Source organism: Heterocephalus glaber, unplaced genomic scaffold (assembly GCF_053883595.1).
Source record: "Heterocephalus glaber isolate CG9 unplaced genomic scaffold, H.glaber_assembly_v1.0 deba00000546, whole genome shotgun sequence".
In the NCBI taxonomy this organism is placed as follows: Eukaryota; Metazoa; Chordata; class Mammalia; order Rodentia; family Bathyergidae; genus Heterocephalus; species Heterocephalus glaber.
Window position 1 is genome coordinate 6,178,585 of NW_028258147.1, and position 21,948 is coordinate 6,200,532.

A 21,948-nucleotide genomic window follows, 5' to 3' on the forward strand; every position below is an offset into this window, starting at 1 on the left:
TGAGGACCTGCTACAATAAACAGATGCAGCTTCACAGGAACACCAACAAGGACTTTCAAATAAGGATGAATGAGCATAAAACCAAGGCTCAAATATGAAAAAGCACAAACTACATCAATGTTAAGTACCAGAGAGAATTAAGCATTATCTGTCAAAATTCCAAATGATACTTTTTTCCTTGCAGAAATGAACAAACTAATCCTAAACTTCATATGGAAATGTAAGGAACTCAGAATTCCACAACACTCTTGAAAAAAAAAAAAAAACTAAACAGGAAGACTGTTTGAAATCATTTCCTGATTTCAAAACTTAATAAAGATAGACACAATATTCAAAACACTGTGACACTGGCGTAAGGATGGACATAGAGATCAATGAAATAGAAGTGAGGGTTGGGAAGTAATCCCAAACATCTATGACCCCTCAATGTTTGTCATGTGTGACAAGACTACTCAGTGAGAAACGAACCATCTTTTCAACAAGTGATCCTGGGACACCAAGACATACTTTTACATCTAGAATTCTATTCCTACTCAAATTCTTTTTTTTTTTTTTTTCTGTACTGGGTATCGAATTCAGGACCTTGCCCTTGTGTGGCAGGCGCCGGAACCACTGAGCTAAATGCCCGGCTCAAATTCTTAAGAATTCATGTATGAGAGTGAAAAAAATACATTTTTGGATGTACGAAGACACTAAAAGTTTGCTTCCCTCAGATTTCTGATAAAAGAATTACTCAAAAAGGGCTGGGGATTTATCTCAGTGGTTCCACCACCTGCCTCACAACCAGAAGGACCCGAGTTCAATGCCTGGTACCCCCCCCAAAAAAAGAATTACTCAAAGATATATATCTGGAATAAAAAATAATCCAAGAATAACAAAGCACAAGAAAAGAGTAAGCAGAAAAAACCTTAAGTTTAAATAAGCACTGTCAGGTGGAGGTGGGAATGAAACAAAGTCTTACTAACATTCAAAACAACAATCTCAAGGGCCAGGGATTTAGCTCAGTGGTTCTGCTGCCTGCCTTGAAAGTGGAAGGTCCCGAGTTCGATCCCCGGTACCAAAAAAAAAAAAAAAACCCAAAAAACAAAACAACAATCTCAGGTGGTATCAGCAGAATTAACTGCAGAGTGAGAAGAAAGCTGGGAGAAGGGAAAGTAGAAGAATGTTATCACCTTTGTTTTTGTTCAAAATACAAAGTATACAGAAAGTGAAAATATAGATAGTGATTGAAAAATATTAATTTAGGTATTATGTTAAAAATTTAAGGATACTAGATGGTTGCAATGGTGAACTTCTCCAAGCATTTAATGAATATTTATTAGCTGTTCTACACAAATACCTTCAGAGAATAAAGAAATTCATTTATGAGACTAGTATAACATATCAAAATTAAATAAAAACATTAAAAATAATGATAGGCCAATATCCTTTTTAAATATACACACAAAAATCCTAAGTAAACAATAAGTCAAAGCAAAGTTACATAAAAAGGATAATAAGTCAGGATAAAGTAAAATATATTCCAAGAAATGTAAGGCTGATTTGACATTCAAAAATTAATTAAGTAGGGCAGGGGATTTAGCTCAGTGGTTTCGCGGCCTGCTTCGCAAGCGCAAGGACCGGGAGTTCAATCCCCGGTACCAAAAAAAAGAAAAAAGAAAAGAATAAGTAGAAAATCATATGATAATCTTAACAAATGTAGACAAAACATTTACAATTCTTTTTTTTTTTTTGGTACCGGGAATCAAACTCCGGACCTTGTGCTTTTGAGGCAGACGGCAGAACCACTGAGCTAAATCCCCAGCCTCAAGACAAAACATTTGATAAAATTCAAAACAAAGTAAACCTGAAAAAAATTTCTTCAATTTGATAAAAGACAACTTCAATAAACCACCAGGTGGGCCGGGGATTTAGCTCAGTGGTTTCGCTGCCTGCTGCTCAAGGACAAGGACCCAAGTTCGATCCCTGGTACCACAAAAAAGAAATAATAAAAAAAAAATAAACCTCCACGTGACAACACTTAAAGGAAAATTCTAATTACTTTTCACTGAAGAGCAGCAACCAGCCCAGGGGATAGGGATATAACTTGTGGTAACACACTTGCCCAGCAGGCCCAAGTCCCTGGGTTCATCGTGAGCACTGCTGGAGCTGGGGTCAGACAAGGACGTACACTATCTGCACTTCTCCCCAGAAGTTTAATGGACATCCAAGCTAGGGTTATAAGGCAAGAAAAGGAAAATAAAAGGACTAAAAATTGGAAAGGAGAAAGTAAAACTATTTATAGATGACATGATTACATTAAGTAGAAAATCTAAAACAATCTACAATTAGAACTAAGAATTGAATTCATTGGATACAAATACACAAAAAAATACATATTTTTCTAAACTATCAATGAGTAATTATAAAGTGAAAAATTTAATTGAAAGTACAACATATCAAAAGTCATCAAACAGTAAAAAAGTGTTATATAATTTCTAGGAACAAATTTAACAAATAACATACAAGATTTCTACATTGAAAATTATAAAACCTATTCAGAGAAATTGAAGACCCAAATAAATGGTGCCTCGAACTTACTTCCTTTTGTCTTGTAAGATCCTCTCTCTAAAATTCTATAACTTGTTGACTTTGCAACCAGTGATGTAGGAAGCTTCATCACTGAACTTTAATATGCTCATATCAGTTGCTATGTTCACAGATGAGCCTATCTATTGCTCAATATACTTTTGTTTTACAAATACATACTGAGTAACTATTATGTGTAAAGCGTAACAGTGCCTTTGAAAATACAACATGAAATTGGCTCTGGTTTTGGATGGTACTTATGCTAATAGTTAAAAGGTACTGATGCTGTTCGGGGCCAATTACTAAGTCAACTGATGTAAATCACCAAAAGCCTCACTCTATAGGAACCTGGAAGCATATGCATGAAAGAAGTCAGTCAGTTCTGGGTTTCTTCTGGTTTTTTTTTTGGTACTGGGGATCAAACTCAGGACCTTGCACTTTCGAGGCAGGCGGCGGATTTCCGAGTTTCTTAAAACTAGGAAGACTAGGACTGGGGATTTAGCTCAGTGGTTGCGCCACCTGCCTCGCAAGCGCACGGACCGGAGTTTGATCCCCAGTACCAAAAGAACAACAACAACAAAAAACAAAAACTAGGAAGACTAGTTACACTTTTTGCCAAAGGACCTTGGGTTTTGGGTTTTATCAAAAGTCATCATACACCATACATCCATCAGAATGCATAAAATTTAAAAATAGTGTTAAGACTAAATAGTACTGGATCACTTGCCTCAAAACATTGCTGATAGAAATATAAAATGGTATAGGTACTCTGAGACAGGGTATAACAGGATTATAAAAGGGTATAAAGGTTTTAGTTTCCTACAAAACTAAATGTGCTTACCATACAACTCAGCAATTACATTCTTGAGCATTTATCCCAAAGAAATAAAAATTTATGTTGTTCACACAAAAACCTCTACACAAATGTTCCTATCAGTTTTATTCATAACAGTTAAAAGATGAAAACAATCCTAATGTCCTGCAGTGAATAAATGGTTAAACTGTGGTACATCTATGAACTACTCATATATGTAACAATTGGATGGCTCTTAAGGGGATTATGCTGAATAAAAAAGCTAGTGTGAAAAGGTTACATATTGTGTGATTTTATTTACATAACATGCTGGAAATAAATTACGGAGACAGTGAACAGTTTAGTCATCACCAGCAGTTTGCCAAAAGAAGTGGCTGTGGTTATAAAAGGATAACATTTCAGATGCCCATTTTCAGATTGGGACTTTAAATTTGGGAGGTCTGATCTTTTTAAGCTCTTTATAGATTCGAGATAGTAGACCTTTCTCTGAGGAACAGCAGGTGAAGATTTTTTCCTACATTGTGGGCTGTCTCTTCACAATGCTGGTGGTTTCTCTTGCTGTGCAGAAGTTTTTTAATAAGAGATCCTAGGGCCGGGGATTTAGCTCAGTGGTTCCATCGCCTGCCTTGAAAGCACAACAACCCAAGTTCGATCCCTGGTACCAAAAAAAAATAAAAGAAGAGATCCCACTTGTTGACTGTTTGTGCTAGTTCACAGGCAACTGAGGTTTTGTTCATAAAATCTTTTCCTACACCAATGTCTTCAAGAGTTCTACCTAACCTCTGTTCCAGCCCATGATTAGAATGAATAATCGATAATGCAAAATAGGAAGAAAAGGTCCAAAGGGGTAGGGGTAGTGGGAGGGGCAGGGGAAAGGAAAGAAGGGAAAGGAAAAATGATGAGAAAGGGAAAAAATGGAAACAAAGTCTTTGTAAATAGGGAAGGGTGGAGGGGGTGAAGGGAGGGCTAGGAATGGGGAAAAAATAAGAACCAAGATGCATCATGTAAAGGTACAAGTTCCCAACGAGAAATGTAAATGTGTTGTATACCTAAAATGTACCAATAAAAATTTTTTTTAAAAATAAAAGGCTAACATGAGGAAGCCTTCTGATGAAACTGCTCTGTATATTGAATGGTGCTTACACAAATCTACACGTGATAAAAGTTATATAGAACTCAATACATACATACAAATGGGTGCATAGAAAACTGATGAAATCTAAGATCAGTGTATTGTATCAATGTTAATTTATTTGCTATGTTATTGTACATCTGGAAACTGGGTAAAAGATATATGGATCTCAGTATTATTTTTCACTTTCCCTCTTTTTTGTTTTTGGTACCAGGGATCAAACTTGGTATGATCAAACCTTCATGTAGCTTGGCTTGGTGGCACATGTCTAATTCCAGCACCTGAGAGACTGAGGCAGAAGGATCACTGGCGAGTTCAAGGCCAGCCTGGGCTACAAAGAGGTCAAGGCCAGCCTGAACTACACAGTGAGACCCTGTCTTAAAAAAAAAAACAAAAAACTATTGATATGGAATATCATCTAAGCATTCTCATTGAGGTGGCTATCCCATATGGTATGGTCTATGAAGAATTTCAACAGGCAGACATGATGGTGCCCTTCTGTAATCCCAGCACTCTGGGAGGCTAAGGCAAGAGGATTGCAAGCTCAAGCCCAGTTAACAACTTAGTGACTTAGCAAGACCCTGCTTCAAAATAAAAATAAAAAAGGAGGATGTAGCTCAGTGCAAAGGCCCTCGAGGTTCAATTTTCAGTACCACTACCAAAAAAAGAAAAGAATTTCAGAACAGAAGTAAATTAATATCGTATTCAGAACCATTGCACAGAGGTCTTGCTATACAAGAGCTCTAAGACCAAGTAGCTAAGTGGGGCTAAAATCCAGCCTTTGCTCTTCTTTCAGTATACCCCCAAGGGACAACGACTATCCAGAACAGGGATCTGTAACATTTTCCAATGGCAAACTTTACACTAGTACTGATTCACTTGTTCAATAAATGACTGTCTTTTAAATTTAAGAGAATGATCAATACTGAGTATCTGCATCTCACACTTAAATATACTCATTTTAAAATTTGTGCCTTTTGCCTTTCAAAACAAGAAAATCTGAGCCCCTATCTTGGATCTATTGCGCTTCTTTTGTGTAGAGTATTCCCTAGGAAGCTCTAGTTCCATCTCAAATCCTTTTTGAAACAAAGTGTTACATAAATAAATGCAAACTAAAATATAAATTACAATGTGATTTTGTGGTCTGTTTTGATTTGATCAGTAATAGTATTATAGATAGATACAGAAGCAACTGAATACATTCATAGTACTGTTAAGAGAACTCATTTAATCCTCCCCCATAATACAGAGATAAATACTACTCGGATTCCCAATTTACAGATGAGGAAACTAAGGCACAGTGAGATTTAAGTAATTTGCACAGGGTCACTTAGGTAGCAAGTGAAAAATCTGGAATTCAAACTCATATATTTTGAATCTAAATCACTCTTAACCTGTATATAATAATGCTTTTAGGTACAATTCAATTTGGCATCTAAAAAGGTATGACTGATGGAGGCTTTTAGTAATAAATACTTGTTAAGTGAATAAATGAAGAATACTGAGGCAGTGATTCTCAATAAGACAGGCACAGTCTCCCAAACTCCCAAAGAAGTTACCTCTCTCTTCCAAGAGTCTAATCTTATCCTCGCCATACTATATTTCATGCTATCACACTATCTCAGTAAGTCACTGTAACTAAGAGAATACTGGTAATACTTCCCATCCATTGGGTTTTTAGAAGTTAAAAAGAATGGTTTAAGAACAACTGTGTGGGCCACAGATTTAGCTCAGTGGTTCTGCTGCCTGCCTTGCAAGTGCAAGGTCCCGAGTTCAATCCCCAGTACCAAAAAAAAAAAAAAAAAAGTTACTGAAGAACAACTGTGCTAGCGACCTGAACATGCACTCTGAGGCCTATATGCATCTTAAAGCCAGGGTGTGAACAGCGGTTGACTACACACTCTCTCCTGTAATGCTGCCCTAAAACATAACACAGGGAATGAATCTTTAGGGACTTACCGAGGCAGACCAACTACTTGCCCCTACACCCTATAGAATTTATTAAGAGATGACAATCCTAAATATATATACACCAAATACGAATGCCCCCAACCATACAAAACAAATATGAAAAACCAAATAAGCACTAATACAATTTTAGTGGGGGACCTCAATACTCCATTATCACAAATAGACAGATCATCTAGACAAAAAATTAACAACAAAATTCTAGAACTGAACCAAGCTATTGAAAAAACAGACTTAATAGATGTCTACAGAGTGTTCCACCCCACAAAATCAGAATACACATTCTTTTCAGCTGCACACGGGTCATTCTCCAAAATAGACCACATGCTAGCTCACAGGACAAGTCTAAGTAAATGTAAAAGAATTGAAGTTACCCCCTGTATATTATTAGACCATAGAATTTATTCTAAATATTTTATTTTCATATATATGTTTATAAACCACCTCACATATGTTTGACACCAAGAGACATGTAAATGGATAAATGAATGGAAATCGCTGGTTCTTGTCATCTCTGTTGCTTGATATTTCTATTGCTCATGAAAAGTCTCGTGTTTGTGGCTGATTTATGCTTCTTTCCCCTGCCTTGCTGCAATTCTGTTTTCTTCACTTCATTCCCTTGTCTCCTCCAACACCACTCTCAGTTTTTGCAGAAAAAGGTAAGCCCATCATAGAACTTCTTTCCTTCTATAAATACAAAGCAATCATAGCACACTGAAAAACATTTTCAAACCTTATGCTCTTTTTTCATTTTGATCTATAATGCTTGTTATTGAAGTATCCTTTTATGGAAAACAATGGGATCAGTAGTTGAGGAATTTTTGTCAGAGGGGAGAGAAGCAGCACAAGCAGATGTGATACTGAAACCACTCATCTTCATAAATGACTGAATTCTTGAATAGACTCCCATTTTTTAGAAATAGGCTAGGAATTTTTACATATTTACATATATTAGTCAAAAGTATCATAATTCATAAACCTGTGCTAGATTACAATATTAAATCTGAATCTAAAATAAACATAACATCCCTGGGAACACTATGATTTAAAATAGCATCACAACATTCTTAATATTTATGAATGGCTGCCAAGGCTTTGAAATAAAAACTCTACCTTTTGGCCCAGTTTAATCTTCTATGGGAAGAATTAACTACAAATACTTTGCCAATTATATGTACACTATATGGTCTCTAAAGCTCTAAAAGTTCTATAGTTCTCAAAAAGAATCACAAATACTTCAGGATCCTTATAATTACCTATTATAATGGTTCCCAGGACACTAGACTAGTTGCCTTGTTGTGAGTTTATTTTTAAAAATACTTAAACTGGGTATGGTGGCATATCCCTTTAATCCCAGTACTTAGGGAGGCTGAAGGAGGAGTATTCCTGGGAGTTTGAGGACAGCCTGGGCTACATAGTGATTTCAAGGTCAGCATGAACTACATAGCAAGATCTTGTCTCAAAAAACCAAAAACAAAATTTTTAATCTGGTTATTTAAAAACTGATTTAAATGCCATAATATTTAAAAATGTTATTTGAACAACTGGTAAGAATTCTATTAGGGAAAAAGCAGAAAGCCAGTAAGAGTATCTTAAATGTAAAGCTAAAAAATGTCAGCTATGAATACTGCCAAAGTAAATGTGATTATTAGTAAGACATTTGAATGAAGTATTAGATTCAGAAATAATTACATTTTGTTCCACAAATAAATCTTGATGTTCTTTTTTCTTTTTTTTTGGTAGCAGTGATCGAACTTGGGTCCTTGCACTTGCAAGGCAGGTGGCGGAACCACTGGGCTAAATCCCCAGCCCTTGATGGTTCTTTTTGTTTGTTGGGTTTTTTTTATTTTTTATTAGTACATGTTTGCAGTACATAATGCTTACATGCCTTGTGGGGAGATAGTACATGTACATAACACATCTTAATTCTTTTTCAGCCACTTCCCCTCCCCTTTCTCCCCCCTCTCCATTTCTTGATCTCCTTCCCATCTGAGAAAGATCTATCTCCCTTCTTCCTATTATCTATTTTTTTTCTCTGTACCAGGGATCAAACTCAGGGCTTTGCACTTGCCAGGCAGGCGCAATGTATCTATCTTTTAGTATGCCCTTCAGAAATATTTATTCTTGAGCTTGGCACAGTAATATGTGCCTATATTCCCAGCTCCTCAGGAGGCTGAAGCAGGAGGATTACAACTTCAAGTACACAGCCTGGGCAACTTTAGCAAGACCCTATCTCAAAAAAGAGTAAAAAGAAGTATCCATTCTTTCTTTGAAATAAGAATTTTAAAAGACAAATTTTCACGAGAATATTTGCATTAAAGTATTTTTTTATAAAAACAGACACACTGAAGACTTAAAATAATAATTTAAATTCAAGAAAAATTTAGCTTTAAGAAGTTATTTCCCTGAATGGTTTTCAAAGTTTTTTAGAGTACTTGCATTTTTTTCCCCCATATTGGACCCAGGGAGCACTGAGCTACACTCCTAGCCCTTTTATTTTTTTTTTATTTTGAAGCAGAGCCTCACTATAGTGCCCTTGCCCATCAGACTCCCAAGCAACTGAGGTTATAGGTGCGCACTACTACATCTGGCTATGTACAAGTATTCAGAGCTAAATATATTTTACTTCTTAAGGTTCAGAACGTAACAGTACAAATTTCATATTCCTACATCAGGTCGGTATCAGTGATTTTTCAGGAATTTGTTTTATGTGACACCAAGATACTTGTGGTTAGCGGTTGATCAATTACATATCTGATTCAAATTAATTGAGTTAACAGTGTTGATGAAACCATCTGGCAAGGAGCTACTGTGGATAAAAAGGGAAACAACTCAAAGAAAAAGCATCATTCAACTCCAAAGATTATTTATCATCTCATTTTCTTGCTAGTCATCCTAGTTCTCATTTCACTATCTAGTCATACGGACAACTCAATAAGCACATCTTACATAAATCTTGGAGCAAAATTCCAGAAGTAGAGAAAATATAAACAGGAAGAGCATAGGTTGGGCTGCATTCTAAGTGCAGCAGGAAGTCCCTGAAGGACTGTGACTGGGAAGCAATACAACCATGGATGTGCTTTAGGAAAATTAATTTTGTTTCAATATACAGGACAGATTAGGAAAGGAAGATTGGAAAAGAAAACAACAACAACAAAACACCCCACATTATGGTAATAACAGAAAGAAATGGGAAAAACATGGAGCAAAGAAGACAGCAGCAGAGTGGTTAAGAGCAAGACCTTTAGAACCGCCACCCCAGGACCCCATCCTGACCCTTTCCCTCGTTGGCGCTAGTACTTGGACAAAGTGTTTTGTGTCCATCTTCCTGTCTCAACTTCCTTATCTATAGAAAGGGGGACAAAAATAGTATCAACCCATCACAGGATAACAAGTAAGTGCTCATAAAAGTGCCTAGCTAATTTTATTATGGGAATAAAACATAAAGACTTCCCAATCAAAAAATGGACAATTGAAATGAATACACATTTCTCAGAAGAAATACAAATGGCCAATAAATACATGAAAAAAATGCTCAACATCTCTGGCCATGAGAGAAATCCAAACTAACACTGAGATTCCATCTTACTCCAGAAAGGATGGCTATCATCAAGAAATCAAATAATGCTGGAGAAGCTCTGTGGGGGGCCTTCTACATTGCTGGTGGGAGTGTAAACTAGTACAACCATTATGGAAACCAGTATGGAGGTTCCTCAAACAACTAAAGCTAGAAATTGCATTTGACCCAGCTATTCCCCTTCTAGGTATCTTCCCAAAAGAGTCAAAGACATCATATTACAGTGATATATGCACATTCATGTTTATAACAGCACAACTCATTATAGCTAAATCTCAAAAGTAGACTATATGTCCATCCACAAATGGACGGATAAAGAAAATGTGGTACTTATACACAATGGAGTACTATAATAAATTTGAGTCATTTGTAGGAAAAATGGATGCACCTTGAGACCGTAACACTAAATGAAATAAATCAGACACAAAGCTTAAATATCACATGGTTCCTCTGATATGAGAAACCAAAATGATACAAAGAGCAAAATAAAAGACAGATAACACAAAATAGGGAGATAAATCCTTTGCAAATGGGAAGGGGATCTAGAGATGGAGAGAAGGCAAGGGAGATTAGGGAACAGGGAAGTAGAAACCATTAAGATGTGTTCCGTGATGCATATAATCAGTATGCACAGCAAAGGTGTACTGATAACATTTTTTAAAAACATAGGGACTTAAAAGACTAGATGGAAAAGCTGAGTAAAATAAAAAATAAATGAGTTTTAAACTTCAATAACTTGAAGAAACCTTTAAAAGCACAGATATTAAAGGACAAGTTGGCAATATTTAGCACCATGCATTGCAGCAATATTCTTAAATAAGAGAAAGCAGAAACAATCTAAATAGCTATCAGTAGTGTAGTTGGCAAATTACAGTGCATCTATATCACACAATACTTTCTGCCAGAAAGAATGGGATGAAGTCTAAATGCACTAACACAGAACAATCCACAACATAAGTTTCTAAGTTAAAAAAAAAAAAAAAGACACGTGAAGAATAGCTTATGTTGTACTCTGATTTAAAAATAAAGGTAACATACCTCCACATGTATATATATATGCAAATTATATTTCTGGAAAAATATACCAGAAACTACAGATGATACCTCCAGGGAGAGAGACCAGAGAACAAGGAATCTCAGGTGGAACGAAGACATCCTCCCTTGCATATTACCTGATTTCACCAACATTATATAATATTTTCCAGTTAAAAAATAAATGAAAAGGGCTGGGGATTTAGCTCAGTGGCACCGCGCTTGCCTGGCAAGTGCAAGGTCCTGAGTTCGATTCCCAGTACAAAAAAAAATGAAAAAAAACTTTTGGGGGAAACAGGATGAGCTCAATAATAGAAAATCATACATATTTAGGAAGTCATATTTACTCATTAATTCTACAGGTTTGCCAAGTACAAAGGTAAAAATTTAATGATACTGAGGGTTCAAAACTCTTAAGTCATTTTTAAAAAAGGAGAGAAGTGGCTTTAAAAATAGTCCAGAGAGGGCTGGGGATTTAGCTCAGTGGCGCCACACTTGCCTTGCAAGCGCAAGGTCCTAAATCGATCCCCAGCACAAAAAAAAAAAAAAAAAAGTCCAGAGAGCTAGATATGCTGATGCATGCCTGTAATCCCAGCACTTGGGAGGCTGAGGAAGGAGGATCACAGCGAGTTCACACAACTATTTCTGATAATATGCAACTTAAAACTGTCCTTTATTTTTCTCATGGTGCTAGGGATTGAACCCAGGGCTTTGCTCATGATAAGCAAGAATTGTACAACTGAACCATACCTCTAGCCCCTAAAATTGTTCAATACTTCAAAAAATGAATATTTGGAAAAGCCATTCAAAGTGATCCCAGCCCTTGGAAGGCTGACATAAGAGGATCACCAGGAGTTCAAGGCCTGGGCTACATAATAAGTTCAAGGCCAGCCTGAATTACATAGCAAGACCCTGTTTCAACCCCCACAAAAAAACAACAACAAAAAAACCTGTGTGTACTAAATTCCTGGGTCAAAAAAAAAAAGTACTTAAATTTATGTAATGTAAAATAACCTAAATTCCATGCTCTTGCAAAAATAACTATAGATGCTGGGCACAGTAGCACATGCCTGTAATCCAAGCATCAGGAGGCTGAGGCAAGAGGATCACCCCAAGTTCAAGGCTAGTCTAGGCTACACAGTAAGTTCAAGGCCATCCTGGACCACACAGCAAGACCTGGTCAAAAAAAAAGGAAGAAAAAATGATAAAATTGTATGAACAATTGGATAAGGGCTGAGTTAAAGGAATGAATCAAATGTGTTTCTAGCTTTCTGGCTTGACTCAATAAACTAATGATGTGGCCATTAAAACATTAATTAGGATAAAGAGCACATGAGGAAGAACAGGTTTGACAAGAAAGATGATGAAACTGTTTTCTGGACACATTAAAGTACTTATCAGTCACTTCCTGGAAATGTCTAGTAGCCACAGGCAAACAAATCAGGAAGAGAAGTGTGTACTAGAGAGAAAATTAAGTATTATCAGGATATAAAAAAAAAATCACCCAGGAAAAACAAAAGATTAAAAAGAAAAGAAATGAAAAAGACTTTTGGATATCATTACAAAAGGACAGGTAAAGGAAAACTAGTGAGAACTGCAAAAGCTAAAAAGATAAAACTCAGAAGTTTTAAGAGGTTTTCCTTTTCTTGTTTTTTTGTTTTTTGTACCAGGGATGGAACTCAGGACCTTGTACTTGTGAGGCAGGCGTGCCACTGAGCCAAACCCCAGCCCTAATTTTTTTATTTTTTGAGACAGGGTCTTACTATGTAGCCCAGGCTGGCCTCCAACTCGAAGTGATCCTCCTGCCTCAGCCTCCTGACTGCTAGGATGACAGGTGTGCACCAACAGGACCACCACGAAAAGTTTTTTAAACAATTGTGCTGTGTTAAATGGATCGACTGGCAGTTGAGATAACCTAACATATCATACCAACTGTAAAGCTAAGTCAAAATGGATCATAAGTCTGCATGATTTTGTATTTGGCAAAGAATTCTTAGACAACAATCAAAGAAAAAAGAATACATTAAACTTCATCAAAATTTTAAAGCTTTGTGCTTTTTTAGAATGACTGTCAAAAGTCCCAAGTGTTCAGAGGTGGGGCTTTTGGAAGGTAAGTGGATCATGGGGATGCTCTACCCATCAGTGGATTGATCCACTGAGTTCACAGCTGAAATGTGCTGTGAGGAGGTGAGGCTACTTGGGAGAGGTGTGTCACTGGGGGGCATCCCTTGGAAGGTGTATCTCCCTCCCTAGGTCCTCCCCTCTTCTGCTTCCTGGCTGAGATGTGTTGAGCAGCTTTCCTCCACCATGTCCTTCCACCATGCCGTGGAGCAGCTAACCATGGACTAAAATCCCCCAAACATGAGCCAAATTAAACCTCTTCTCCTGTAAATTGTGAGTGTAGGGCATTTTGTCCCAGCAATAGGAAAGTGACTAACAGCTTCAAAGAAAAAAAGACAACCACAGAATGGGAGAAAAAATTTGCAAAGCATGTATGGAACAAGGGACTTGTATGTAGGATATATAAAGAACTCTTACAACAATAAAAAGACAAATTGTGGGCAGCCAAATTACCATAGAAATAATTTATCCAAGTGCTACTCTTCTACCCCCTAAAAAAAAAAAAGACAAGGCCCAAAAGATTTCACAAGATTTCAACCAAACCTTTAATTTCAATGTCATTTAACCAAAGAGGTTGAAGCAGAAGATTCTCCATGAGTTCGAGGCTGGCCTGAACTACATAGCGAAAGCCTGTCTCAAAAAAATAAGGAAATAGGGCCAGGGATTTAGCTCAACGATGCCACCGCCTAAAAAGCACAAGGTCCTGAGTTCGAGCCCCATTACCAAAAAAAAGGAAACAGCATTATCCAACAAAATTAAAACTAACAATATAAATTTTAACTTATTAGGAGCGATATAGCCAAGGATGTAGCTCAGCGGCACAGCACCTGGCAAGCTCAAGGCCCTGAGTTCGATTCCTGGTGGGGGGGGGGTAAATTTTCTAGGAAAATAGAAACCAGGAGCACATTTAAAATAGTATTACACATGACTTTATGGTTGATTCAAGAATGCAAGGATAGGGCCAGGGATTTAGCTCAGTGGTTTTGCCACCTGCTACGCAAGTGCAAGGACCCAAGTTCAATCCCCGGTACCAAAAAAAAAAGAATGCAAGGATAGTTCAGTAATAGTAAATCCATTAGTAGAACTCATCACAAAAGCAGAGCAAAGAGGAATCAGGTGTGGTGGTGCCTGACTGTAATCCCAGTGCTAGGGAGGCTGAGGTAAGAGGACTGCTGCTAGTTCAAGGCCAGCCTGAACTACAGAACAAGACCCAACCTCAAAAAAACAAAACAAGACAAAAAAGTAGAACAAATGAGAAAAATTGCATAATAATTCTAACAGATACTTAAAGATATTAGCAAAAGTTACTTCCATTTATTAAAAAAGTATTAAAACAGTAATAACAATATTTTAACAAAAAATGCATGCACTTCATTCAAAAAAGCCAGATCTCTCTTTTTATTATTTTTTTTTGGCAGTACTTCAGATTAAATCCAAGGCCTTGCATGTGTTAGGCAGGAATCTACCACTGAACTATATCCTCAGCTACCTTTTTCACTTTTTATTTTGATTATCTACTTTTGCAGTAAAGGGATCTAACCCAAGGCCTCACACATGCTAGACAACTGCTCTACCACTGAGCTACATCCCCAGCTCTTTTTAATTTTGAGACAGGGTCTCACTAAATTGCCCAGGTTGGCCTCAAACTGGCAATCCTGCCTCCGGCTTCCATGTAGTTAGAATTATAGGAGTGTGCCACAGCACCAAGCCCGGATCTGACTTTAAGAGGAAAGCAGTACAAACATCCCTCTGAAGTCAGGAATAAGACCCAGGTCTACTGCTATCCTATATAATATATTAGAAAACTAATAATCAAATCAATTTGACAAAAGAAATACAAAAATTGGAAAAGAAGAAATAAAAATTATCATATTTGGTAATGATATGATTATTTCCATTTTTTTCCTAGAAAATATAGCAAAGAAACTATTACAGATAACACTAAAATTCCAAAAGTATAAAATTAATACTCAGAAATTAGTAACATTCACATATTCCAACAACCAGATAAAAAATATAACAGAAGTAGAATCTCCATTTACAATAGCAACAAAAAAGATAAAATACCAAAGGGTAGATATCACAAAAAATGTGCAAAAACTTTTCAAAATATTATAGAAGAACAGGGTGTGGTGCGCATTCTCTCACTGGGGAGACTGAAGTGAGGGGTCACTGAGCCCTGGGGTCCCATCCCAGCCTGGACAACACTAAGATCCTTGTCTCAAAAGAAAAAAAATAAGTTAAGGAATGCAGAAGACTTGAAGAGCAAGAAATTAATTTATAACCTGTTTGTTTTCCCCCCTGTGCTGCTGGGGATTGAACCCAGGGCCTCACACACACTAGGCAAGCACTCTACCAAGGAGCTAGACCTTCAGCCTCTATATTCTTGAACAAAAGAAAATAATCTATGGCCGGGGATTTAGCTCAGTGGTTCTGGTGCCTGCCTTGCAAGCACAAGGTCCCAAGTTCGATCCCCGGTACCAAAAAAAAAAGGTAAAATAATCTATACCCTATTCTTTCTTTTTGGTACCGAGGATCGAACTCAGGACCTTGCGCTTGTGAGACAGGCAGGACACCACTGAGCTAAATTACTGGCCCTCTATATCTTATTCTTTTTTTTTTTTTTTTTGGTACTGGGGATCAAACTCGGGACCTTTTGCTTGCAAGGCAGGCGGCGGAACCACTGAGCTAAATCCCCGGCCCTCTATATCTTATTTTTGAACCTCAAAAAGATCTCAACTAGGGCTGGGGATTTAGCTCAGTGGTTTCGCCGCCTGCTGCGCAAGCGCAAGGACCAGAGTTCGATCCCCGGTACTAAAAAAAAAAAAAAAGGATCTCAACTACTTCTAAATCAATCTATAAATATGATGCATTGCCAATAACAATAGGAGGCAGGCACGGTGGTACATACCTGAAACCCCAGCTACTCACAAGGATCACAAGTTTGAGCCCAGTCTGGGCAACTTGGTGTGACTCTGCCCTAAAATAAAAAATAAAAGGGCTCAGTGGCAGAGGTCCCTGAGCTCAGTACCCAGTGAGGGTGTGAGGGACCAGCAGAGCAGTCAGGCATGGTGGCACATGCCTGTAGTTCCGACACTCACAAGGCTGAGGCAGGTGATCAATTGAATCCAACAAAACTAGACCAGCCTAGATGACCTAGGCAACACAGTAAAGACTTTGTCTCAAAAAATAAAATTAAAAAATAGAATGGGAGAGGGTATGATTAGCTAATTCTAAGTTTGTGGGAAAATAAGGAAAATTTCTCTGATTGGTAAAATGTAGGAAGATGATAACCAAAGAATAGGATCATTAGGTAAACTGATCAATGAAACAATAAAAACACAATAATAACCCCAAATTATATGTAAGCACATCTATAGACAGGATTTCAAACCAGTAGAAAAAAGACTAGTTAATAAAAGATACTGAGGTAACTGAGTAGCTACACGGAAGAAAAATAATGTTGGATTCCTATCCCAATATGTTATTCAACTTACATTTATATGGATAATTATATCTAAATTAAAAATAAAATTATTTAAGTACCAAGAAAAAACCCCACAAGAATATTCATTTTACAGGCCAGGGATTTACCTCAGTGATTTCGCTGCTTGCTGCTCAAGCACAAGGACCCGAGTTCAATCCCTGGTACCAAAAAAAAAAACCAAAAAAGAATATTCATTTTAACTAGAAATAATATTGGCTAGGGAAGCCTTTCTTATCACACAGAACTGTAGGATCTGATCATTTTAACTACAAAGCATTTTTAAAATTTTTGCTGAAAAAATAAACTGTACATAAGCATGTCAAAGGACATGAAAAGACTGTGCAAAATATCTGCACCATATTTCAAAGACTAAAAACTAATTTCCTTTACAACACAAGAGTTTTTATAAACAGTATAAAATCTCAATAGAAAAATGAACAAAATACTATAAAGGAAACAAACACGGCTCTCATATTTTAAAAGGTGCTTAAGAAAAATATTCCAATTAAACTGGCAATTTAAAAAAGGGTTTAATAAGTCACTCCATTACCAAAGGAACAGGGAACAAGGAAGCCACCAGCCCTCTTCCTCGGAATACAAACAGGCATAACCTCAATGAAGTGTAACTTGATAGCTTTCAAAATTCAAATAGTATGCATGCTCTGACCCAGCACTTCCACTAATTTATCCTAAAGACAGACTCACTCTCATGTGCAAAATTCTGTAGGTACAGAGATAGTCACTGTATCAGTTTGTATTAGCAAGGCTGCAAACATTATAAATGCCATCCAAACAAAGAGATCTCAGCATCTGTCTCTCCATACACACAAACACATGCACATCCCTCTGAAAAAATATGGGAAAAAAAAGTACGTTTGCTTGCTTCCAGGAAGAAAGTCAATTAGCTAGGATCGAGGGTAGAAGGAAAACTTGCCTTTACCATAAATTCTTTTTTATCATTTGAATTTTACACATTACTTATGTTTCAGTATTATTTTTAACCCAGCTTCACCAATTGCTCTATTTTGTCAGTATTCCAATTCCTATGTTATTGACAGTTTGTTTTCCCAACTAACACAATTCATTTCATCACACTCACAGTTAAGGTCACAACAGTAACCTGGATTCCATACTCCGTGAGCTCTCTCTTTGCACATTTTTCCACAAAAAGCACAGCTCCCTCTTCTTTTTGTCCCCATTTTTATTAGTGCATACTGGTGATTAATGGGTTTCATTTTGGCAGATCTGCACATGGATGTAACATACTTTAATCATCCCCCCATCAGTCCCTTCGTCCCCCCTCCCTCTTAGTTTCACGTGGGGTTTCAGTATACATAATGTACTTTGATCATATTCCCTGTTCTTCACTGGGTGTAGAGAAATTATGAATTGCCTAGGACTAAAATGTTATGAATGTCTTCATCTATGTGGCAAACACCTAATCACTATTGTTTTTTAGAAAAAGCAGAAAGGCAAGAAGGTGCTCAAAGTTTCATAAAATATCACTTGTGCTATCACAACAGATGCAGAGTCTAGTCCACTACTTCACAAGTTTAAGAATTGATTTTCTCCCTTTGTCCAGAGTCAGTGGGGCTACAGGGGAGTGAATCATGATAAATCAAATTCACTAGACATTAACGTCTTACACACAATTTCAATGTATTAATTTAGAATGTTAAAATGTATATGTAAGCTGGGCATGGTGACGCAAGTCTGTGATCCCAGCACTCAGGAGGCAGAGGCTGGAGGATCACTGTGAGTTCAAGACCAGCCTAGGGTACATAGTGAATTCAAGTCCAGCCTGAACTACAAAGCAAAACCCTGTCTCAAAAAAGAAAAAGTCTATGCATATGTATGTGGTGCATGTGTACGTATATAAGTATATATACATATATACAGCACCCTTGCCAAATATATCTATTTGGAGAACCACATGATGCTATGATAGTGTACAGAGGAAGAAGAGATCAAGTCAGAAAGGTCAGAGAAAGCTTCCTTGGAAACAAAAAATAATGTAACTGAGCTGAGAGCCAGTGGAAGAAAAGTTAAGAGAATAGAATGAAGAATAAGAATAATTCTGGATGATGGAATAACATGTGCAATGGCCCTGGGGCAAGAGGACACATGACACATGCAAAGAGGCAGAGAAAGATCCAAGTGTAAGAGCATGTAATGGAGGACTGACAGGAAGTCCAAGAAGCCAGACTACATGGTGCTTGTTAGGCTATGTTAAGGATTTTTGCCTTATTCTAGAAGCAGTGACAAGTCAGGCAAGGGTTGTAAGCAGGGTTGAGGAGAGATTTCTGCTCACAAAGATCAGAGTGCTATATGAACTCGAAGGCACCAGTAGAAGCAGGAAAACTGCTTAGCGAGCTAAGTGAAGGGTGATGGCTGCACCGTCTGGAGTTATGGCAAAAGTAAAACAGGACTGGATGACTGATTACACCAAAAGTGCGAAGGAAAAGAAAAGCATAAGGCAGATGCCCGAGTTTCATGTTTGCACAACTGGATAGACAAAGATGCTCTTGCCGAAAGAAGAACACTCCAAGAGGACCAGACTGTTCTGTTTCATGGGAAGCCTGCTGCAGGCTACAGATGCAAAAAGGAAGACAAAGGGTTCTTCAAACATAAGAAAGGCTTGGTAGAGAAGAATGAAAAATGAAAAACAGACAGGAGGTCAAAGAAAACGAAACAAAAAAAAAACAAAACGGAGTCAGCTACAGTACACCTTAATTTTAAAAATCTTGTGCCTCCAGGATCAGTCATAAAACAGGCTTAGACATTTTGTAGATCTCAAAACAGAATGTATAGATAAGGGGAGAAGGTTTAAAATGCAAGCGCTGGGGAATAAAGAATCTGTATAGAGAATTAGTATGAAAGAAAAGTATATATTAAGATATCAAACGTTTCCAAATTTGAGAATAAGGGAAAGGATAGTAAATGCCAACATGGGGAAGGAGGAATGAAGTGTCAGCCAGGGAAAAAGGAAGAAGAAAGAGGAAACAGACGACCCCACTTTGCGAATTTTTACAGTTTAGACACGTTTTATCTACCTCTGCACAAATGGCTGTTCTTGGCCTTGTGTGCTAAGGGAATACAGAAATAGCTCCACACCTAAGGCTTTTAACTGAAATCATGGCTTCCACCGCCCTCGTGTGGTAGCAGTGAGGAAGTGCGCTACCCAGTTCCAGGAGCCTGGGAATGCCTATATTAGAACCATGGTATAATCATTAATCCGTGACCAAAGATCTAAAGATCAGAATAGCAGACGACAAACTGGCAATAGTCCTTGCCAAGATATTTATCTTCTAAGCTACCAATACACAAAATAGCAAAATATCTGTTTTTCTTATTAAATTGGAATAAGAAAAAAGATTTCTCCTTTTTTTTCCTTTGTTAATGATCACACATTTAGCAATTCTAAGATGTCCAGTCTGATATCATTTCAAACCCAACTCCTGGCAGATTATATATTTGGTATATTACATATTATATATATATATATATATACATATATAACTTTACAAATGCCTCAACTTTAATGGCACATATGAACAGATTAACTTATATTTCTAGCACACATCAATAAGCTTATTGCAAACATTAAGCAATAGTTCCCCTGAAGATGTAAATTTTCCCTTTGTTATCTTCAAATTAATATAATAAATTTTGACCACTTAGAAGTGTACAAAGCACAGTAGTAAACACAATTGTAAAACCTTATCCTCAAAATTCATCAGCTAAACAAATATATCATTGATTTAATCAATCTCAACATTATTCACAAAAAAGATGGTAAATGACAGACACATCATTCCTGACAGTTCTCTTCATGCTAAAAATAATATTGCTTAATGTAGCATTCTGTACATTAATCCCTGCCTTTCTTCTATACTGAATATTCACTCACATTGTACCTCTTTAAAATTGTCTACACACACCTAACAACTTAATTTTGTTCTGTTTTGTTTTTAAGGTGTCTGGACTCAAAGATAAGGCACTTCAGGCCAAAACGTGAAATTTATTTCATTGAGTACATGTTCCCAATTCTCAATCAGTTGTTTTTATTCTGTAGTCACTACATGATTTTGTCACTAAGTATATTCTCAATCTTCGTTTCTCCACGCCCCCGCCCCAAGATCTAGACACCATTTTATCCAGTCTGTCGCTGGACATTCCAAAATATTAAGAATTCAACTAGTTTTCCCTAATCCCCTTGGTTCTTTCTCTAACTAACAACCCCCCAACATCAGCACTACTCCTTTTTTTTCCTTTCAGGATGCCTAACTCTTACACACTCAGATGGTTTTTTACAAAATCACTCCTTGGAATGCTCCTCCGCCTTCTCTCCTTAATTTAGCTCTCTTTTTGAAATAATTTTCCACAGCTAGGCATCAATGTCTTGCTTTCACAAGATCAAACTGCGGAAGGGAGAGAGATTGAAAATCAAGTGAGCGAAACATTTGGGAATGTCAATGAGACAGCAGCCTCTCTTTTGAAAGGAAAACACAACTCTTTCAGTGCTTTCAACAGAACGAAAATACTTTTTCTTCGTTGTGCTCTGGCTCTCTCCCTGACCTCAAAAACACCTTCCCTTTTCTCAGATTCTCGGTCTCTCTGCTATACGCGGGCCTGCCTTGTCTCCTCCCAAGAAAAAAGAAAACCGGAGAAAAGACAACTCAGAAGTCACCTTCCCGCCGCGCCCACGAGCTGTCAGGACCACGTCCCAAGACTCACCTGGCAGGTGCGGCCGCCCGGAGAGTTGTACGAAGCGGTTGAGTTGGCCAGTTCCCCGACCCCCGCTGCCCCCACTACCCCCGCTGGCCCCGCTACCTCCGCCGCCACCGCCGGCCGCACCTCCTCCCCTCCGGCGGTTCCTGTCCCAGCCCTGGGCGGCCGACATGACCCGCTAACAACTGCCGAAGCCCGGTCCTGGCAGCCTCTGAGCCGGCAGCACCAGCTGAGCCTCCTTCCTGGGCTCCTCAAGAGACCGGGGAGACAGGAAAAGGGGGGAGCGCCGGGTCTCACCAGAAACCAATAACTAAGCGCTTTGATGACAGATAACCAATGAACAGGCGTCTTCTTGGTGGGTGGAGGGAGGCGGAGAGAGACGTGGTAACCATAGCTATGGCTAAAAAAAAAAAAAAGTAGGGGGTGAGAAAGACAGAAGCAGCCGCTCATCAATCGCGCTGAACTAGCCAGCCTCGCCGCGACTCCTGAGGGGGTCAGGTAAGCCAATCAAACCCCGA

The 21,948-nt window shown here is 37.9% G+C and overlaps 1 protein-coding gene across 2 annotated transcripts in view; it reads right to left on the reverse strand.

The window, feature by feature from the left end:
- Nucleotides 1–21,723, reverse strand: part of Klhdc10 (kelch domain containing 10) — a 69,601-nt gene extending 47,878 nt beyond the window's left edge. The window contains exon 1 of one of the 2 annotated variants that reach the window (XM_004856336.4): nt 21,437–21,723. In XM_004856336.4, coding sequence (XP_004856393.1) covers nt 21,437–21,602 — 166 coding nt within the window. In that variant the 5' untranslated portion in view covers nt 21,603–21,723. The remainder of the gene's footprint in view (nt 1–21,436) is intronic. The other variant, XM_004856337.4, reaches the window with a different exon arrangement.
- Nucleotides 21,724–21,948: the final 225 nt, after the last annotated feature.